At 29.5% G+C, this 18,544-nt stretch overlaps 1 protein-coding gene and 1 non-coding gene across 3 annotated transcripts; both read left to right on the plus strand.

Annotated features, from left to right (window-relative positions):
- Positions 1–1,947: 1,947 nt before the first annotated feature.
- On the plus strand, positions 1,948–6,754 carry LOC112716271 (protein LONGIFOLIA 1). 2 transcript variants are annotated; one of them, XM_025768142.3, is made up of 5 exons: positions 1,948–2,951; positions 3,130–3,200; positions 3,402–5,462; positions 5,561–5,675; positions 5,753–6,754. In XM_025768142.3, the coding sequence occupies exons 1-5, from the start codon at positions 2,816–2,818 to the stop codon at positions 6,535–6,537; spliced, it is 3,168 nt and encodes a 1,055-aa protein (XP_025623927.1). In that variant the 5' UTR covers positions 1,948–2,815; the 3' UTR covers positions 6,538–6,754. The 2 variants fall into 2 exon arrangements, with proteins under 2 accessions (XP_025623927.1, XP_025623926.1); XM_025768141.3 differs by having other exon boundaries at positions 1,950–2,951; positions 5,750–6,754.
- A 371-nt stretch (positions 6,755–7,125) lies between these two features.
- Positions 7,126–7,197, plus strand: TRNAT-CGU (transfer RNA threonine (anticodon CGU)). The gene has a single exon. It is a non-coding gene; the product is annotated as a tRNA-Thr (tRNA).
- The last annotated feature ends 11,347 nt before the right edge of the window (positions 7,198–18,544 follow it).

Here is an 18,544-nt window from a genome sequence, read left to right on the forward strand (position 1 = left end):
AATAATAATAATAATAATAATAATAATAATAATAATAATAATAATAATAATAACATTCTCATTGGAACGTTGAGCTAGTAACAGCAACAACAACTATTATAACTCTCAAATAATAATAATAAAAAAATAAAAATAATAACAATAAAAATAATAATATCACTAATATGTTCTTAACTTGAGCTACTAATAATAACAACTATAATTAAATTTTTGACAATATTAATTATATTTTTAAAAATGCTAATTAATAAAATTAATAAAAAAATTAATATAATTAGAATGGCTGAAATATCTTATAATATGAAGATCAAGACCATCAACATCTTTATTTTTTTTTTGACATTATATATATATATATATATATATATATATATATATATATATATAGCAACTTTGGAAAGAAGAAAAAGATCTGGATGAAGAAGAGGATGGAAGAATGATTGCTGGTGGAATAAAAATGAAGCTCATTTCGAATGGTAAGAATACATGCAGTAAAGGGAAGCTAGGGTTAGAGAACACCGTTGTGGGGAGGATCGTTGACGCGACACATGGGGGGGGTTACAACTCGGACTCTCCAATCTGTGCGCACAATGCAAACCGTTCGATTTGGCATGAGCAATTCGAACTGTCCAGTTTGTCCTTACCTGATCCCACAACGTGGTAAAGCTCACACGCTCTCCATATCGCCGTCCTACCTCCAATCCCTTCTCCATAATAAAAATAAAGGAGAATGCTAGATAAACAATGATTATTTTGAACAACATGAACAACCATCAATTAAATAAAGATACATTATACCTTAATTTAATGTTATTAATTTAAATTTACTCTTTTAACCTTTTTAATTTACATTGTTCACATATTATTCAAAAATATTGTTAGTTATCTATACTTTTCCAAAAATAAAAAGCGAAATATTGATGTGTTGTTTTGTGAAATCTAAAAATTAAAGATACTCTTAAGGCATGGCGGTCAAGGCTTCCATGTTGATCAGTTCCTGCGAGATGTTAGCAAAAAAAGAGGGCCAATATAACAAATTAGAAACCTGTGTTTGCAAATATAAATAACAGAAGGAATATTTGGCCAAATTACTCTCTCTTTCTTTTTTCTTTTTGGTAGATTAACCTTGATATATTAGCAATTAATAAAACAAAACAACACAAAAATATAATGAATTCACTCCACAGTTCACAGTCCACCATTCACATTGTTTTGTCATGATCTTAAAAAAGTGATTAAAGACACCTAAGCTGCATATATATATAAAACATTACGTAAATTTGTTTAGATTTATAAAAAAGTTAATATTATTAAAATAGAAATAAACTCATAATATATTAATATATATAATGTGCACATAAAAAAAATAAATATTAAATTAATTACTATGTATTTATATATAAATAATTAAATGCATATACTATTTAATTTATTTTTAATATATATTGAATATACAAATAATCGATTTAATAATTAATTTTTTAAATGTAATGCTAAAAATCAACACTATAGTAATTAACTTTAATCAGTATCATAATAAATTGTCAAACAAATCTAATATTAAATTTTCATTATATTGGCATTTCAAATATTTTTATAATTAAATTTTAAATATTTTATTTTTTAAAAAATAGAGTTTTTTATATTAGTATTACTATTATATTGTCCAAAAAATATTGACTTTGGTAAAAAAAAAAATTAAGATTTTATGTAAAGTCAAAAAGATAAATTAAATAAATAATATATAAAATCGTAATAAAATTTAAATAGTAAAATTATTTGACATAGTAAAAATTTTATAAAATTAATTAAAGTTATAATATTAAAAAAATTTTAAAAAATAAATGAAAATTTGACTGGGAACGCTTTCTGGATTTTTAACATGCAAGTAAGATAATAGTGAAGATGCATATTTGGTATTTTAAAGCGGTGAGTGGTGACAAAATCACATGCAGATGCAGAGACAGCTCCACACACACACACCCCACTGATCCCTCATCCCACATGATTTCTTTCACTTCTCCCCCAATCCCCCTTCTTCTGTTTTTTCTTACTTACTAAGCAAATAATTAACATGTTAATTAAATAATTAATTACAAGAAGAATAAAACTTTTTCTGCCAGCTCTAACCAGATAGCATTACACAATTTTATGACACACCACCCTTTCTTTTTGTTCCCTTCTGTCTTTATCCTTCCATTTTCATTTTGCATTCGTTTGTTTCATTTTTGGTGTTCTCAGAAGAGGCTTGTTCTTCTTGTTAACTGCTCCTACATCTTCATTTGCCTTGTTTTGTGTCTCATTGTTCTGTGCAACACAAGAAGATTTTTCTTTGAAGCACTGATTCCAGTTTATTATTATTGTCATTATTTTTTTTTTTTTTGCCTTGCAGTTTTTCTTGAGTTGGGAAAAAAAAGCTGTGACCAAAAAAGGGAAAAAAAAAAAAGATGAAGTGTTAGTCGGTTAGTCTTAACTGGAAATCTTGGGATTGGAGTTTCAGTAGAATGATAAAGTTTTGAACTTTCATGTTTTTAAGAAGCCAAATCTGAAGGATTTGATGAAACTGGCTGAAGGGTATTTAGTTCCTGTTTCATTTCATCATGAAATGTTGAATTGTAGCCAGCAGCACTAGGTAAAGAAGAAGAAGAAGAAGTGGTGCATTTACTTATCTTGATGATGATACTTTTCTAGAAGGGGTTTTAATTCTGAAGTGTTGTGGTGTGAGTAGATTTGAGAGTGTTGAAATGATAAGTTATTTAGTGATTGGTTAATTGTGGGGTTGTAATTACCAATTATAGGGTTGCAATAGATTGATATGGCTGCAAAGCTTCTGCATTCTTTGGCAGATGATAACCCAGATCTGCAGAAGCAGATTGGATGTATGACTGGGATTTTCCAGCTCTTTGATCGCCACCATGTTCTTGCGCCTCGCCATAAGAGGATTTCTGCTGGTATATCAATATTGGAACATGGAACTTGCTCAATTTTTACTCTCATTTTGTCTAGTTGTGTTTGTTGAATTTCTTTTCCTCATATTGAAGTATCTGCAGCTAGTAGAATTTTCTGTACAATTTTGTGAATGTTTACATCACATCAATGATGCATCTAATGCTTCTGCTTTTCGTATAGGCAATCCTCACTTCGGTGATGGCAGCTTGGAAACAGATTCGAATAACATGCTCCATCAACAGACAACAATGGTAGCAAATTTCTTTTACTTGTCCTCTTTCCATGAATTGTTTTTGCTGTTTTTGCTGTCTTATCAATTATGCATATGCTGATTATGTGATGGTGTTCACTTGTTCATATCTTGTGAATGAAGTAAAATAAGATATATTGGAGTCAAACATGTCAATATTTGCATGAAACTGGATTTGAAAAGCATGGTGAATTCATTGCAGGATATGAACTTCAAGAAGGGTGTGAATGAAAAACAGAGAACCTCGACTGAATCGTCAAGACCATCCTTCTCTTCTTGTTCATCATCACTATCCTCCTTGGATTGTAAGGCCGAAGCTGAAGCTACCTTCGACGGGATTGTTTTTCCTGAAACTCTTTCAACTATCTCTCCCCATTTAGCACGTCACACACTTGACCTTAGGGATGTAGTGAAGGATTCAATGTATAGGGAGCCCCGAGGGCTGTCGGTTAAGACTACTGCCAAAGAGGAAGCTGCCTTTCATACTATGAAGCACAAGGATTCTCCGCGACCTTTTCGTCCGTCGAAAGCTGTTGATGGATGTTATGGAGTTGGAATAGATGGGAAACATAGTGTGCCTGTTGATCTAAATGATTCCATGCGAGTGCTTGCTAAACTTAGAGAGGCACCTTGGTATTATGGAGAAATGAGACCGTCGCATGAAGTGAAAGACGGAAAATGGCATTCAATCTCAAAGGATTCCCCTCGGTTTGCTTATGACAGAAGGGAAACCAGCCGTTTTTCTTTTGAATCCCACGACACTATCAAATCGACACCAAAGATAAGAGAATTTCCAAGACATTCACTAGATAGTAGGGAAGGCACGTGGCGCGGTCACAATGCCGAATCAAAACCAAGTCACCACTCAAGCAAAGCTTACAGCTGCACCTCCACCTCAAATAACAAAGTTTCTAGCCCACAACAGTCTTCGACTATCCAGAGCCGGCCTCCGAGTGTTGTAGCAAAGTTAATGGGCTTGGAAGCATTGCCGGATTCTGCTTTGGCCAGTTATACTCAATCAAGTCCAGGTGAGACTTACACAGCTCAAGATAATGGTCAGTTTCCAATATCAAGAGATGGATTCACCTGGCCACTCCGAGTTTCTAGTTCCCCGAAAATCTCATTGAAAGACCCAACATCCCCTCGGCGGAAGAATGCTGATCTGGTTATGAAACCCATCTCAAGTGCTAGAGTTCCCATTGAGCCTGCACCATGGAAGCAGCAGGATGGAAATAGAAGCTCTCAGAAAACAAGTTCAACAGCAACAAAAGCTCCCGCAAGAACACCGGATTCATTTACCTCGGTTTATAGTGACATTGAGAAGAGATTGAAGGATCTTGAGTTCAAACAATCTGGAAGGGATCTCAGAGCATTAAAACAGATACTAGAAGCAATGCAAGAAAAGGGACTATTAGACAACAGAAAAGAAGAGCAAGCTCCAAATGTTGCTCGAAATCAAAGAGACTATGAACCAAAAGTTATCAATTTAATCGAGAATTCTACATCGGCAAGGCATCAAAATCCCCAAGGAAACAATGCTCTGTCGTCTACAATCAAGGGATATGACTCGGCAAGAGCGTTTGAATCCCCGATAGTGATCATGAAACCTGCGAAATTTGTTGAGAAAACCAGGATTTCTGCTTCTTCAGTCACACCAATTGGTTCCCAGAAACTCCAGAGCAGTGGTGCATATGTAAATAAAAATGCTCTGTCTTCAACCGGGGAAGTGAAAGATCAGCCTTCTAACACTAGTCACTGCAACCGTGATGCTTCTACGAGTGCCGTCGATAAGAAAGCAAGAAATGGGAAGACTATGAAACAAGCACAAACACAAACAAGGTCTCAACAATTTCCAAGAGAGAATAGCCCGAGTTCGGTAAAGCACTCCAGATCTGTAAGCCCAAGAATGCAACAGAAGAAGTTGGAGTTAGATAAGAGAGCTCGTCCGCCTGCGCCACCAGTGGACTCGAACAAACCAAGAAGGTTAACTGGTAAGAAGACGGCAGAATTAGGTCCCCCGGCCGGAAAAATAAGGCCAAAAGGCCGCAACTCACGGCCTGGTGACGAGCAAATGAGCGAGGCAAGCACTGAATCAAGAAGCTTAAGTTGCCAAGGGGACGATGTTTCTCTGAAGTCCGATGGTATCACCGTCGATTCAAAGACGGATATTGAATTCACCAGCAGTTTAAGATCTGCTGAAATTGAAGATGGCCAGAGCCCATCCTTGAAGGCTATGAAGCAATTGGTTTCACAAACAGTGCAAGTATAAATCATTATTATCTCCTTTAATTCCAGTTTTAATCATAGCATAAACATATTCTTAATTAGCTGATTATGATAATTATATTTTGCTTGTTCTAGAAATCATCTGAGAGGTTGGATCAGGATGAGACAGTTGCTGAACTTGCAACCGTTGCCCCGGAGAATCCAAGTCCTATGTCATCTCCAGGAAAGAAGACACCGGAAGAGCGAAAAGGTATAATTACAAACATAACCCTTAATCTGTTTAGATGTTTCCTCAAGAGGTTAAAATTCACCAATCTTGTTCAGCAGATAATGAGAATCAAGATCTGTGGAACACTGCGGATAGCCTTTCTTTTAACAGCTCCGGTGAGATGAATCGCAAGAAACTGCAGAGCATAGATCATCTTGTTCAGAAGCTCAGACGGCTAAACTCTAGTCACGACGAAGCTAGAATCGATTACATTGCTTCGCTATGCGAAAACACAAATCCAGACCACAGATACGTATCTGAAATACTGTTGGCCTCAGGTCTCCTACTCAGAGATCTGAGTTCTGAATTGTTGACATTTCAACTGCACACGTCCGGTCATCCGATTAACCCGGAGCTTTTCCTTGTACTGGAGCAGACGAAAGCGAGTAGTTTGCTTGCGAAAGAAGAAAGCACTGGAAAAGTTGCCTACCCGAAGCTAAATGCCGAGAAGTTTCACCGGAAACTCATCTTCGATGCTGTGAACGAGATCCTCGGTGTGAAACTAGGCTCCTCTACTGAGCTATGGTTTCAGCCCAGCACAGTCAATCTCGCGAAGAAAACCGTTGGCGCGCAAAAGCTTCTCAAAGAACTATGCTTCGAGATAGAGAAAATGCAAGCCAAGAATCATGATTGCAGTTTAGAAGAGGAGGATAGTCTGAAAAGCATGCTAATGGAAGATGTCATGCATGAGAGCTGGACCGAATTCAACCGCGATTTACCCGGGGTTGTGTTGGATGTTGAGAGACTGATATTCAAGGACTTGGTCGACGAGGTTGTGATCGGCGAATCGGTTGGCTTGCGAGTCAAGTCATCGGTGCGGCGGCGGAGGCAGTTTAGGAAGTAGTTTTGTTGCATTCCTCCCTTTCTCATTGATACTAAGTTCACTTTGTTCCTATCATTTGCATATAATTCTTTTATATTGCATACAAGTTTGCTTGTTAGATCTTTGATTATAATTATTATTATTTTTTTGGCTAAGATGTAAAGAAAATAATATGACTTATCATGGGTTTATTGTCATAGATATATATACGTAAAAGGTAAAAACTAGTTATGTGAAACTCTTCCTCATTTTTTACCAATGATGATTTGCATTTGATTTAAGATTGAAATAGTTGGTGAAACTATGTTGAAAATGTTCAGAAAGAACTAAAGTTTCAAATAAATAAATAAAACTTAAATCTGAATATTGATGATACAGCTTGTGTGTATAATTTCAATTCTTATAAATAATGTTACAAAAGTATAAAATTCTAACTAAAAAGCAGTCTATAAAAAGACAAGAATAAATAAAGATACATAATACTAAAATGTAAACCAAGAAATTCAATTAATCTAATATTAGTATATTTTGTCAACTAATCACTAAGGAAAATTACTTGTAAGAGCCATTATATAACAAATAAGTGTAAAACAACGAATTGACGCAGTTGCCTTCGTAGCATAGTGGTACTGCGTTCGCTTCGTAAGCGAAAGGTCGCGAGTTCGATTCTCGCCGGGGGCTATTATCTTTTTCACTTTCATTTTTTCGTTAATTTGGGCTTCTGATATTCCTCATGGATATTATAGTAAGGGCCAAAATTTGGGCTAGGCCTTAGTACTAATTTCAGCCGATTAAAATGGTAGAACCCATTCTTCTATTCTCATTTCTCAAAGTAAATAAAATATGAATGCCAAAAACCAAATATATATTGAGAATTAAAAAAAGGTTACTTGTTTTTCTTTGTAGCTACTATCAAATATCAATGATTAAAAATGGAAAAAACACACGTGATACATGTTAATTTGTTTCTGTCAAAGAATGCTGCACCTAAACCTAAACCAATACACCGACCAAATAAATAAATAAACTAAAAGCTCTCTCTATATATACATACATAGCTTTTAGTTAGAACTTAGAACCACCCATGTTTTCTCAATCACTTAGTCAGTACCATTGTTTTCCAATCTCAGTTAGTCAGTTCTTCGCTGTGTACACTTTATTTTCAGGTATGCTGCATTTTTAGTTTTTCTCATATAGTATAAATTTTATATATGTTTATTGACAATTTAAGTATGTTTAGGACGACATAATTAAGTTTACATAAAATGAATTATTATAGAAAGGATACGGGATATTATTATTAGATATTATGTGTCTATTAATCCATATGCATAAACCATTTTTTATAAATTTTGTGTAATAATAATAATATATGTGAAGTTAGTTAAGATAATAAATATTTTATATTCTATTTAAGTGTTATAAATATATGTTTTTTTTATAGTAGATATTACCATGCATTGACTTGAGTGTTTGTGTTTCACGAGCATATATAATATTTTTTCGTTCGTGACCACATTTTTTTATTATCATGTTTAGTTGTTAGTTGTCAGTTGTCACATATGCTATGCCTGCAAAGGTGAAAATTCTAACCATTTTGATACCTTATGACATTTAATTTTAAGTTTTTACATATTTATTTCCTGTCTCTTTTGCTAGTAATGCTTTGGGGACCAATTATATTTTACAACAAGTACGTACATCAAAATTAATTAGCATGGATAACTATGAGTCCATGACTGCCATTTTTGGTATAGATTTCTTTTTTCTATTTAGCAAGACTAGAAAAAAGTTTGGATCACCATTGAATTTATAATTTTTATTATATGTGAATTTTATTTATTAATTTTATTATGGATCGAGATAGAGTTAGTGAGGAGTCACAGCATTGAATATATAAAAGGGGAATGCATGTTGAATATTAATTTTTTGATGAAAAAAAAAACCCAAAAACATGCTTCTCTAATTTTCTTTCATTTATTAATATCTTTTATCATTAGATTTCAACATATCTTTTAATTTGGTAGGCTAAAAATTAATTTATCGCGGTATTAAATTTCATTTAAGGGTTTATCGCTAGTCAATGAATTGTTACATGCACAAAATGAGATTCGAACCCTAACACTTACTTAAACAGACTAATAAGCTAATCACTATATTAACCCAAATTAGTTTTAAAAAATGGGATATATTTGTGTACCTTTGAATTAACCAACTTGAAATTTTTTGTTTTTGACATTGATGACTTAAAGATTTCATGTATATTATTAATCTTCTTCACTACTAAACTAATCATAGTCTGTATATTATCAATAAAAGCAGTGTTAAGTCTCGTGTATTTTTTTTAAATAAGTATAAAAATTTAATTTTTAATTAATCAACGTTAGTCAATTTTTTTATTAGAAAATTATTTTCGTAATTCTTATTTTTTTGGAGGATTTAAGGTTTATAATTAACATTTAAGATTTAGAATTTAAAATAAAAGATAATTTCAAAATATGAACTGATATTTAAAAAAATTCTTTCATTAAAATCTTTAAAAAAATAGATAAATAAAAGATGTATTATGCTTGAATATATAATATGAGTTTAATTTTAATGTACTAACAATATAAAATATTTTACACAATTATTTAATTCAATTATTAATATAAAAATTATTTTTTAATATAATATTATAATTAAATACACAAATAAAATTATTTTACATTAACTATCAAAATTAAATTTATATAATATTACCTCAACTTGTTAGCATCATTCTTACCCGGTTACCCCAACAAGCATAGATGTGGAGTGTGGAGAGTGGAAGATTCTTAGTAACCACCCATTCATTATCATCTTCACTCTCTCATCACTTCACCACATAGTCAACACAAACTAGTAGCAACTAACTAGGTAAAAATAATGCCACCACATCCACATATAATAAGAAAAATTAATAACACTACATAATAATTCATCTATCTTATTAAAAAAATGTATTTAAATCAATTCAGGATAGATTGCATTATCATTCTTGAATTTACCTTATTAGAAATAACTTGCTCTTATATTATTCACCTTTTTGGAACTCATAAACATTCAAATTAAAGTCTATCTTTCTTTTCCATTATTATTGGCTATTTTATAAAGTCATTGTTAATATATATGTATGGGTCATTTTTATCCTAATTGTTCCATCTTGATGAGAAACTCTAAACCTATTATACCTATTATTCTTAAGAGTTTAGTTGTTCAGTTCACTTTGGCTTCAAAGAATAAAATTTAATATTATACATAACAATATGTCTATCTTATCTAAAAATATTAAGTACATCTACATAATATGTTCACAGATTTGGTTTATAAAGAACAATGAGAAAAAACTTTTAAAATACTATAAATAACAAAAAAATATTGAATACTGTTGAATTTAGCATCGCACATTAGCAATGATTTTATCATCGAATTTATTGACGATTGAAACAATAAATTTGTCCATGCAAAGTATTACCAACGAATTTTTTTTCTAAAAATAAATTCAATGGTAATAATTTGAGTGAAAAAAAACGCAAAAATTAGGGTCAAATTACACAAATTTACCAGAGAATTAGCTGGTAATCATAATTAGTGGAATGTTGTGTTTTGGTAACCACTACTATACTACTAATTTATTACTATCAGATAGATTTATCTACCAATAAATTTGATGGTAATATTACTCCAAATTCAAAATACGCAGCCTTCTCCCCTCACTTTCAAAGTCCACTACTAATTTATTACTATCAGATAGATTTATTTGCCAATAAATTCGATAGTAATATTACTCTAAATTCAAAATACACAATCCTCTCTCTCTCTCTCTCTCTCTCTCTCTCTCTCTCTCTCTCTCTCTCTCTCTCTCTCTCTCTCTCTCTCTCTCTCTCTCTCTCTCTCTCTCTCTCTCTCTCTCTCTCTCTCTCTCTCTCTCTCTCTCTCTCTCTCTCTCTCTCTCTCCAATTCTGCTTGCCAACCTCTACTAGCGCCAACCACCTTTAATCTCCTCCAAAGACTGCACTGAATTTTAATAAGTCTGAGGATCACCAAGGAGGGTTAGGGTAGTTAGAGAAGAGAACATGAAAGAGGTGATTTAAGAGGATAAGAAAGAGAGATACAATGAGATGATATTTGATGCAATCAGTGTTAATGGCATGAAAAATATTAAAGAAGAGCCTTACCTGGGGGTAAAGAAATTTTATGATCTATTAGAATTTGTCGTGCAACTGTTGTTTGAGGGATGAATTCACTCAAAATTGTTTGTCTGTATTAGAATAAAGAGATTAAATCTGAGTTAAATCGCACCTAAGAATCTTTTAATAAGTGGATCATCCTTTGTAATAAATTAGTACTAGCCGGGACAAATGACATCCTTTGGAGCCATTATGAGACAAAAAAGTTATCTTCAAACTTAGCTTTAAATTTGATAAAACTTGATTGTTTCTTGAATGGTTGTATGCTGTATTACAAGGGGATGTAGACATTACTGCTTGTAAATCTTGTGATGCATCAAGGTATCAAGTAGAGAGAGAATATATTGGTAAATGGAGGTTAAAGAGAGCTCCAAAGAAAATGATGCACTACTTATTTTTAGTTCCTAGGCTAAAAATTAAAGATTGTATGCCCCGATGAGTTCAATCCCCACAGGACATGGTATAGTAGTAATAAGAGAGACAATAATTTTATGACACACCGGTCACACTTAGAAGCTTGAAAGCACTTTGATCAGATCTATTCTATATTTGCGAACAAGTTTAGAAATGTTAGATTAGTTTTGTGTTATGACAGATTTGCACCGAACTCTAATTTTAGCAATGCGTACTCTTGTTGGCCTTTTGTGGTAACCCCTTATAACTTACCTCATGAAATGTGTATAAAGAAAATATATATGTTCTTATCTTGTATCATACTCGATCCAAGCAACCAAAGGTAAAAAATGATGTGTTCTTGTAACTCCTTGTAGATGAGTTGAGTAAGTTGTGAATTGATAGTGTAGAGACGTATGATATTTCAACTAAAATAAACTTTCAAATGCATGATGTATCAATGTGGACTATCAAAGATTTTTCTGCATACAAGATGTTGTCCAATTAGTCCACTCAGGCAGAATGTTGTGTCACATTTGTATAAAGGATACAAAATCATTTTAGTTGAGTAATGAGATAAGAATTCGTGGTTTGATTATCATTGAAGATTTTTCGAGTTTGATAATCCTTTTTGGTTTAACAAGAACTTTTCTAGGAAGAATAAAACTAAACAAGAAGAGGCACCCATCAAGATGAATGATTTAGAAGTGTAGCATCATATTATATTAGTAGTATCCCTAGGATCGTCGATAGTGGGACTAGGTTGAGACCTTCAGGATATGGCAGGGAGCATAATTGGACGAAACAAAGTATATTTTGGGAGTTAGTCTTACTGAAAATACAACTTAATTTGTTATTGTCTTGACGTGATGCATATTGAAAAAAACGTGTTTGATGATATCATGCACATGGTAATCAGCGATGAGCGAACCAGGAAAAATGTTTAAGTTAGGTTAGATTTTGTTGACATTTGCAAGCAGCCAGAATTAAACCTAAAAAGACTTGACAGCGGACGACGGTCTAAAGCAAAGGTTGTGTTAGCTCTAACGAATGATCAGAGATCAAATATTTGTAAGTGGATTATAGGATTGAGATTTTTCGATAGTTACACATCTAATTCAGGTAGTAGATATGCAAACGTCTCATAGAGTATACTTACGAGTTGAAGAGTCATGATTGTCATATATTTATGGAATCGTTGTTTTCTGTTGCGTTTAAAAATTTTTTCAATGACATCTGAAAATTCCTCACAAAAATAAATGAGTTCTTTAGGAAATTATGTGCGACAAAATTTAGGATTGATTATCAGGACCCATAATGTTGGTTAGGATTTTGTTTTAATTTATTTGATAGTATTTTATTTCTTTGAGTGCTTATTTTGTACACTTGTTATTTAACATTATAAAATACTACTTGATTTTCATTAATTAAGATTTGACTATTAATTGTTGACATATTGATTATGAAGTTATGTTTTAACAAGTTCAAAAAATAAAATAACATAAAATAAAATATAAGATTACTATCAGTTTTTATTGTTGGTGAATTTTTTGATAAATTGTAATTTAATTAATATAAAAATAATAATATGTTATCGTCAAATTTATTAGCAGATAAATATGATAATAACAAAATACAAAACTAGAATATATGATATTAAAGTTATTGTCAAAAAATTTTCGACCATAACTATCTCCATAATTTCACCAATCAATAATTTAAATCTTTTGCTAATTTCGTAAAAAATTACTGTCAAATTTTATAATGCTACAGCAGTAATAAATTTATCAGTAATTAATTTCAGTGATAAAGTCAATGGTATTTGACAAATTTTTGTAGTAAAATTTCGAACTTATGCTTGAGTTTTATTTATTCTTGGATTGGGGTGGTGTTGTGATATCAATTAAAGTGGTTGGTTTGATAAAAAGTATAAAAGGGAGATGATGGAAATTTAATTTCCATCTACTCATTATATATGAATAAAATTTTTAACTATGCATATATAGAATAAGTAGTATTGCAAGCCCTGTTCTTTTCTTTTTCTTTTTTTATGGTAACTAATAATAAAAAATATCTTTATACAAAAATAATAAATAAAAATTATTAAATAATTTAACATATTTAATTAAATTATTTAATATAATATATTTTAATATTTTATTTATTATTTTTACATAAAAATATTTTTATACGAATAAGCAATACTTTCTTTTCTTTTATATTGACTATTTATATAAAAATATCTTTATATAAAAATAATAAATAAAAATAATTAAATTATTTAATATATTTAATTAAACTATTTAATATGATTTGTGTTAATATTTTATTTATTACTTTTATATAAAAAATATTATATGCATATAAAAAATTAATAATTAAATAAATTATTATATATATATATTATTTAATTTATTTTTAATATATTTTTTATATTTTAATATATATTTTATATTAATAATTAATTTAGTAACTTATTTCTAGTATGTATTTAGCATAATTATTTTTATATAAAGACATTTTTATATAAATACTGATTTTTTTCTTCATCTAAGCAGGCTGTACTATATAAGGGCATTTATTAATTTACCTCGGGTAATTGCAGCGTCCTCTGGTCTCTCTGATACATATGCATGGTATGTATGCTTTTAGTTACTAATTAAATAAAAAAAAATTAATAACTAATAAACACCTAACTCTAAAAAGAATACAAAAGTTTTGAATAATTCCTTTTTCAACTTACAATAAACTACTTTAAAGCTTACAACTTCCAAAAAAAAAAAAAGCTAGGGTTAGTAATTCATAGCATCTAAGTCTTCTTATTATTATTTTTAAGTCGTCTTCTTCTTATTATTTTTAGTTGACTGTATTATTAAATATGATAAAGTATTATTTTAGTTTTTAATATTTAAGTTGAATTTTAATTTAATTTTTGATATTTTAAATTTTTTTATTTTAAAAAATTTCAAATGCTGTTATCTCATAGTTAAATTTAATACAAAAAATTAATATATTTAAGAGATAATATAACATTCAACTTTAATTTAGTATATAAGTAAAATAAATACATCAATAATTATTAATATATAAAAAATTGTTAATTATTCGAGTTAAATTTATTAGTAGGATAATAATATTGAATTCATTTAAAAAATTTTAAAATATTTAAAATATTAGGAACCAAATTAAAATTTAATTCAAATATTAGAGACCAAACAATATTTTACTCTATTGAATATAATAACTAATATCTCTTACTAGCTTATCTTTATTATAATCAAAACAAAAATCTAACTGTTTTTATGTGGATGAATTTTTAAGGTATACCGCGTGTTAGAGAAAATTGAACTTATCTCTTCGTCTCTAAAAAATGTATATTTTCACAAGAAGAACATAAAGGGTAGGTACTTATAAAAGGCACTCCGACACTCAAGTCAATAAGTATTTAAGAATTATATAATAATTCTATGAAAATAGAATGTTAGACATGAAATAAAACGAATATTTTGAGATATAGAAATAGGCGTCTTTATAAAATAGAGTTGATGAATAGAATTAATGTTATAACCGTTCGTCATTCAATTAAAATAATGATTATTAAAATCGTCCGTTACAAAATTAAAATGAATACAAATAAAGTCAAGTTATAACTTATAATGCATTATATATAAAAATCGAGTCATAAAGTGATGGATCACAAACTATAAACACATAATTAAAAAACAAATTATTTGGCTCAATCATATATACTGAACACACTTTTCGACTATATCCAAGATTATTAACTATTAATCTATGATTACAAGAACTAGATCGAATTGACTTATTTGACTTGGTTATTAATTGAGAATTTATTACTAAATCAGTTCGACTTAAGATAAAAATGGTTTGAAATTGATTTAATTAAAAACCGAAAAAATCAGTTTCAAATTTGTTAACAAATATAATTTTTTAATGATTAATTAATTTAAAATAAAAAATTATAAAAAATTATATATCTTATTATATCTAATTCAATTTCAATTAAATCTAAATTAAACTTTTAAATTTTTAATTCTCTAATTTCATGGGATTAATAGCCGGTTTGATTTTTAAAACGTTGGCTTAAACTACTGCCTATTGTAATGGAATATACATAATGAAGTGTGAATATATATTGTTTGTGTATTTGAATTTGCATGTATATGTTTTAAATAGTTTGTTATATATAGAAGAATTGGACCACCGGCAAATAAAACTTTTGGTCATTATCTTTGTTGCCTTTGGAAGTCCAAGTTGCGGTAACAACTGGGACTCATATATCAATTTTAATTTAATTTATCTTGGATCCTGTGTTTCATGCAGACACTGCTTTCAAATTCAGTCTCATTTTATGTATCTTCCTTTTCATCGTCAGAACGAACTGCAGATTCGAATACCCATTTTTTTCTTTTTGTCTTTTCTTTTAAATCTTTGTGCTTTGAATTACATGGATGGTTCTATAATAATAACGCTAACAATAATTCATGGCCTTCATAATCAAGATGCTGTATGTGAAAGAGGATACAAAGATGAAGATAGACAATGAAACTTGTTTTCTCATTCACACACATCTATGCATTATTTTCAGACACACACTTCTTTGGGTACTATATCAACCAATTTCACATGCTATTACCTTCTTTTTCTCCTTTCCATCATTATTTCAAGATTTATATGTTGTAATCTTTTTATTTTCTTAGGTAAAAGTTTGAGTAAGTTGTTACACATCAATTGGTCTGCTTAAATTTAGGTATATACACTCCAATAATTTAAGGAACCTTAGGTTAGATTAGATATGTTTGTATCAACTAATTATAAAAATGAACATGACAACCAATTATTTTATGATATGATGTGATATTAATCTGTTATGTCATTGTATAACGTAATACTTAATGGGACATCATTATTTGACGAATACATAAAAAGATCAGTTTGACTTATAATTATATCTTTAAGAGATTAATATAACTAACAAAATATTTTAAGGACTAATTTAAAAAATAAATTATCTTTTAAAATTAAATTTAAATATTAACCCATAAAATTTTTTTTTTGTGATGTTGTCTTATTTAATTTTCTGCTTTGATTTTTAGTCATATGTACCTAATTAGTTCAATTCTAATAGGAGGATAACAAAAACCAATAAAAAAGATGCACATCCAAGAGAATTTATTAAAATTACACATTTAAAATTTACACATTTAAAATTACCTATATTTTATCAGTAATATTACAAAAATAATATCTAGAATTATTTTATATAACACAATACTCACAAGTATATTTTTTGTTCTTGAAGTTTGACAAAAGTTTTAAAAGTACCCCAATTTTATTTTGTTTCAATTTTATCCCAAAAATTTTCGATTTACATCAAATATATCCCTAACGGCTAATTTTTCAAAAAATTTAAAACTAATTCAATAACAATTTCATAAGAACAACCCTCAATACAAGAAAATCAAACATAATTTTCATGCATTATTGTTAGATTGGTCTTAAATTTTTTAAAAATTTAGCCGTCGAGGGTATATCTGATGCAAATCAAAAATTTTTGAGACAAAATTAAAACAAAATAAAATTTAGAGATATTTTTAAAATTTTTGCCAAATTTTAAAAATAAAAAGTATACTTTACCATTATATATATATATATATATATAACATTCATAATTAAATATTTATTATATATCTCAAATTACAAAAATCTTTTATCAATAATTAATAATATTAAATAAAATAATTTTAAATTTATTAAACTGATCTTTTATTAATTATATCTCAAATATGATGATATTTTGTTATTTCTCTAAATTTATCCTATATATAATTAACTTCTTTCTTTGTCTTATCCTTCTTGCTATATATAGAATAGCTATAACTGGTTAATAATTAGTTGCATATCGCCCAGAGCTTTGTCCATTATATGTACTTCTCTCAACTTATATAGACACAGTAGTGCGAATCATTTATCAACATTTCTGATAGATATATTATTTAATTTAAATTAAGAAAAAAAAAAACAAAAGCAGGTTATTAATGAACCGATTTTTAATGATTAATCAGTTAAAATAATAAAACACACCAAAAAATATTTTTTTTTAAAAAGATAATAAATTTTATATATAAATATATATTTTAGAAAAAGTATGAAAAACCAATGTAATTGGTGTATAATGTGTACAATAGTAGTTAATAAAAAAATGAACAGCACTTTTAAAATTAGAGTAAACGTGAATAATTTTTATTTTTAATTCATATTGAGTCAAATAAACAGCTTATTGTATACATTGTATTATTGTACAAATACTCTATTAACTCCCTAACGAAATTCATTTTATTATATTCAATTCAATATCAACTCTTAAATTTTTAACCCTATTATTCTTCCCATTGAATTACCAGTTTGGTTTTTACAATTTTGATTTTTCTTAAAAGAGGTTTCCTCAACAATAATTAAATAATAGAAAGTAAAGTAGAATGGTAAATTATTAGGAGAAAGAAGAATGTAAGAGTGAAATAGTGAGTTGTATAATCTGTAGTTGTATATAGGTAGGTTTGTGGCAGGGATTCACATGCAGCACTTACTAGGCGTCGGCATGCATGTGATCTGAGGGAAAGATCAGATTCTCCTGCACCAACACATTAATTACCTAATTAAGCTCTCCTAACCTTCTTTTTAATTTCTTTCCATCATTATTCTTCATTATCATCATCATATATATAATTTTATTTCCAAAGATACACATACACGATACATGTGTTTAATTAATGTTTAAAACTCACATACATGTCAGTTATGAGTTTAATTATTGCGAAATGATATAAAACCACATAATTAGATAACAAAAATGTTTGGTAATAAAAAAAAATATATACCTATTTTAATCCTCAAAAAATTTTAAATTAGATATTTTAGTCTCTAACTAAAATTAATTACTCGATTGGTCCTTAACAATTAATTCCATCAGTCATTTAGGTTCTTGATTCCGTCAACTCTAACGGAAAATAAAATGGTCCCTGACAACTTTAACAGAGGACAAAATGATCCTTGACAATTCTAACAAAGGATAAAATGATCGCTGACCCCTTTATTCGAAAACGACACTGTTCTTCCACAATTTTTATCATATCTCGCATAACCCTAATATTTATACTCTCCTTCTTCACTTTCAGAATCTTTTTTTCCATCTTTTTTTTCTTCCTCTTTAGTTCCAAGATTAAGCCATAGTGTAATTGTCACACGTGTCGTACCTACCTCAACATGTCATTGATCACACACTTCCTAAATCTTTGTGACTGGTACATCCACCTCCTCTGCACTTCACAACCAGAAGTATCCACTTCCACATCTTCGATAACATCACCTCCAACCCCCGACAACGTCCACGGCATCCTCAAGAC

This window comes from Arachis hypogaea, chromosome 10 (assembly GCF_003086295.3).
Source record: "Arachis hypogaea cultivar Tifrunner chromosome 10, arahy.Tifrunner.gnm2.J5K5, whole genome shotgun sequence".
Lineage (NCBI taxonomy): Eukaryota > Viridiplantae > Streptophyta > Magnoliopsida > Fabales > Fabaceae > Arachis > Arachis hypogaea.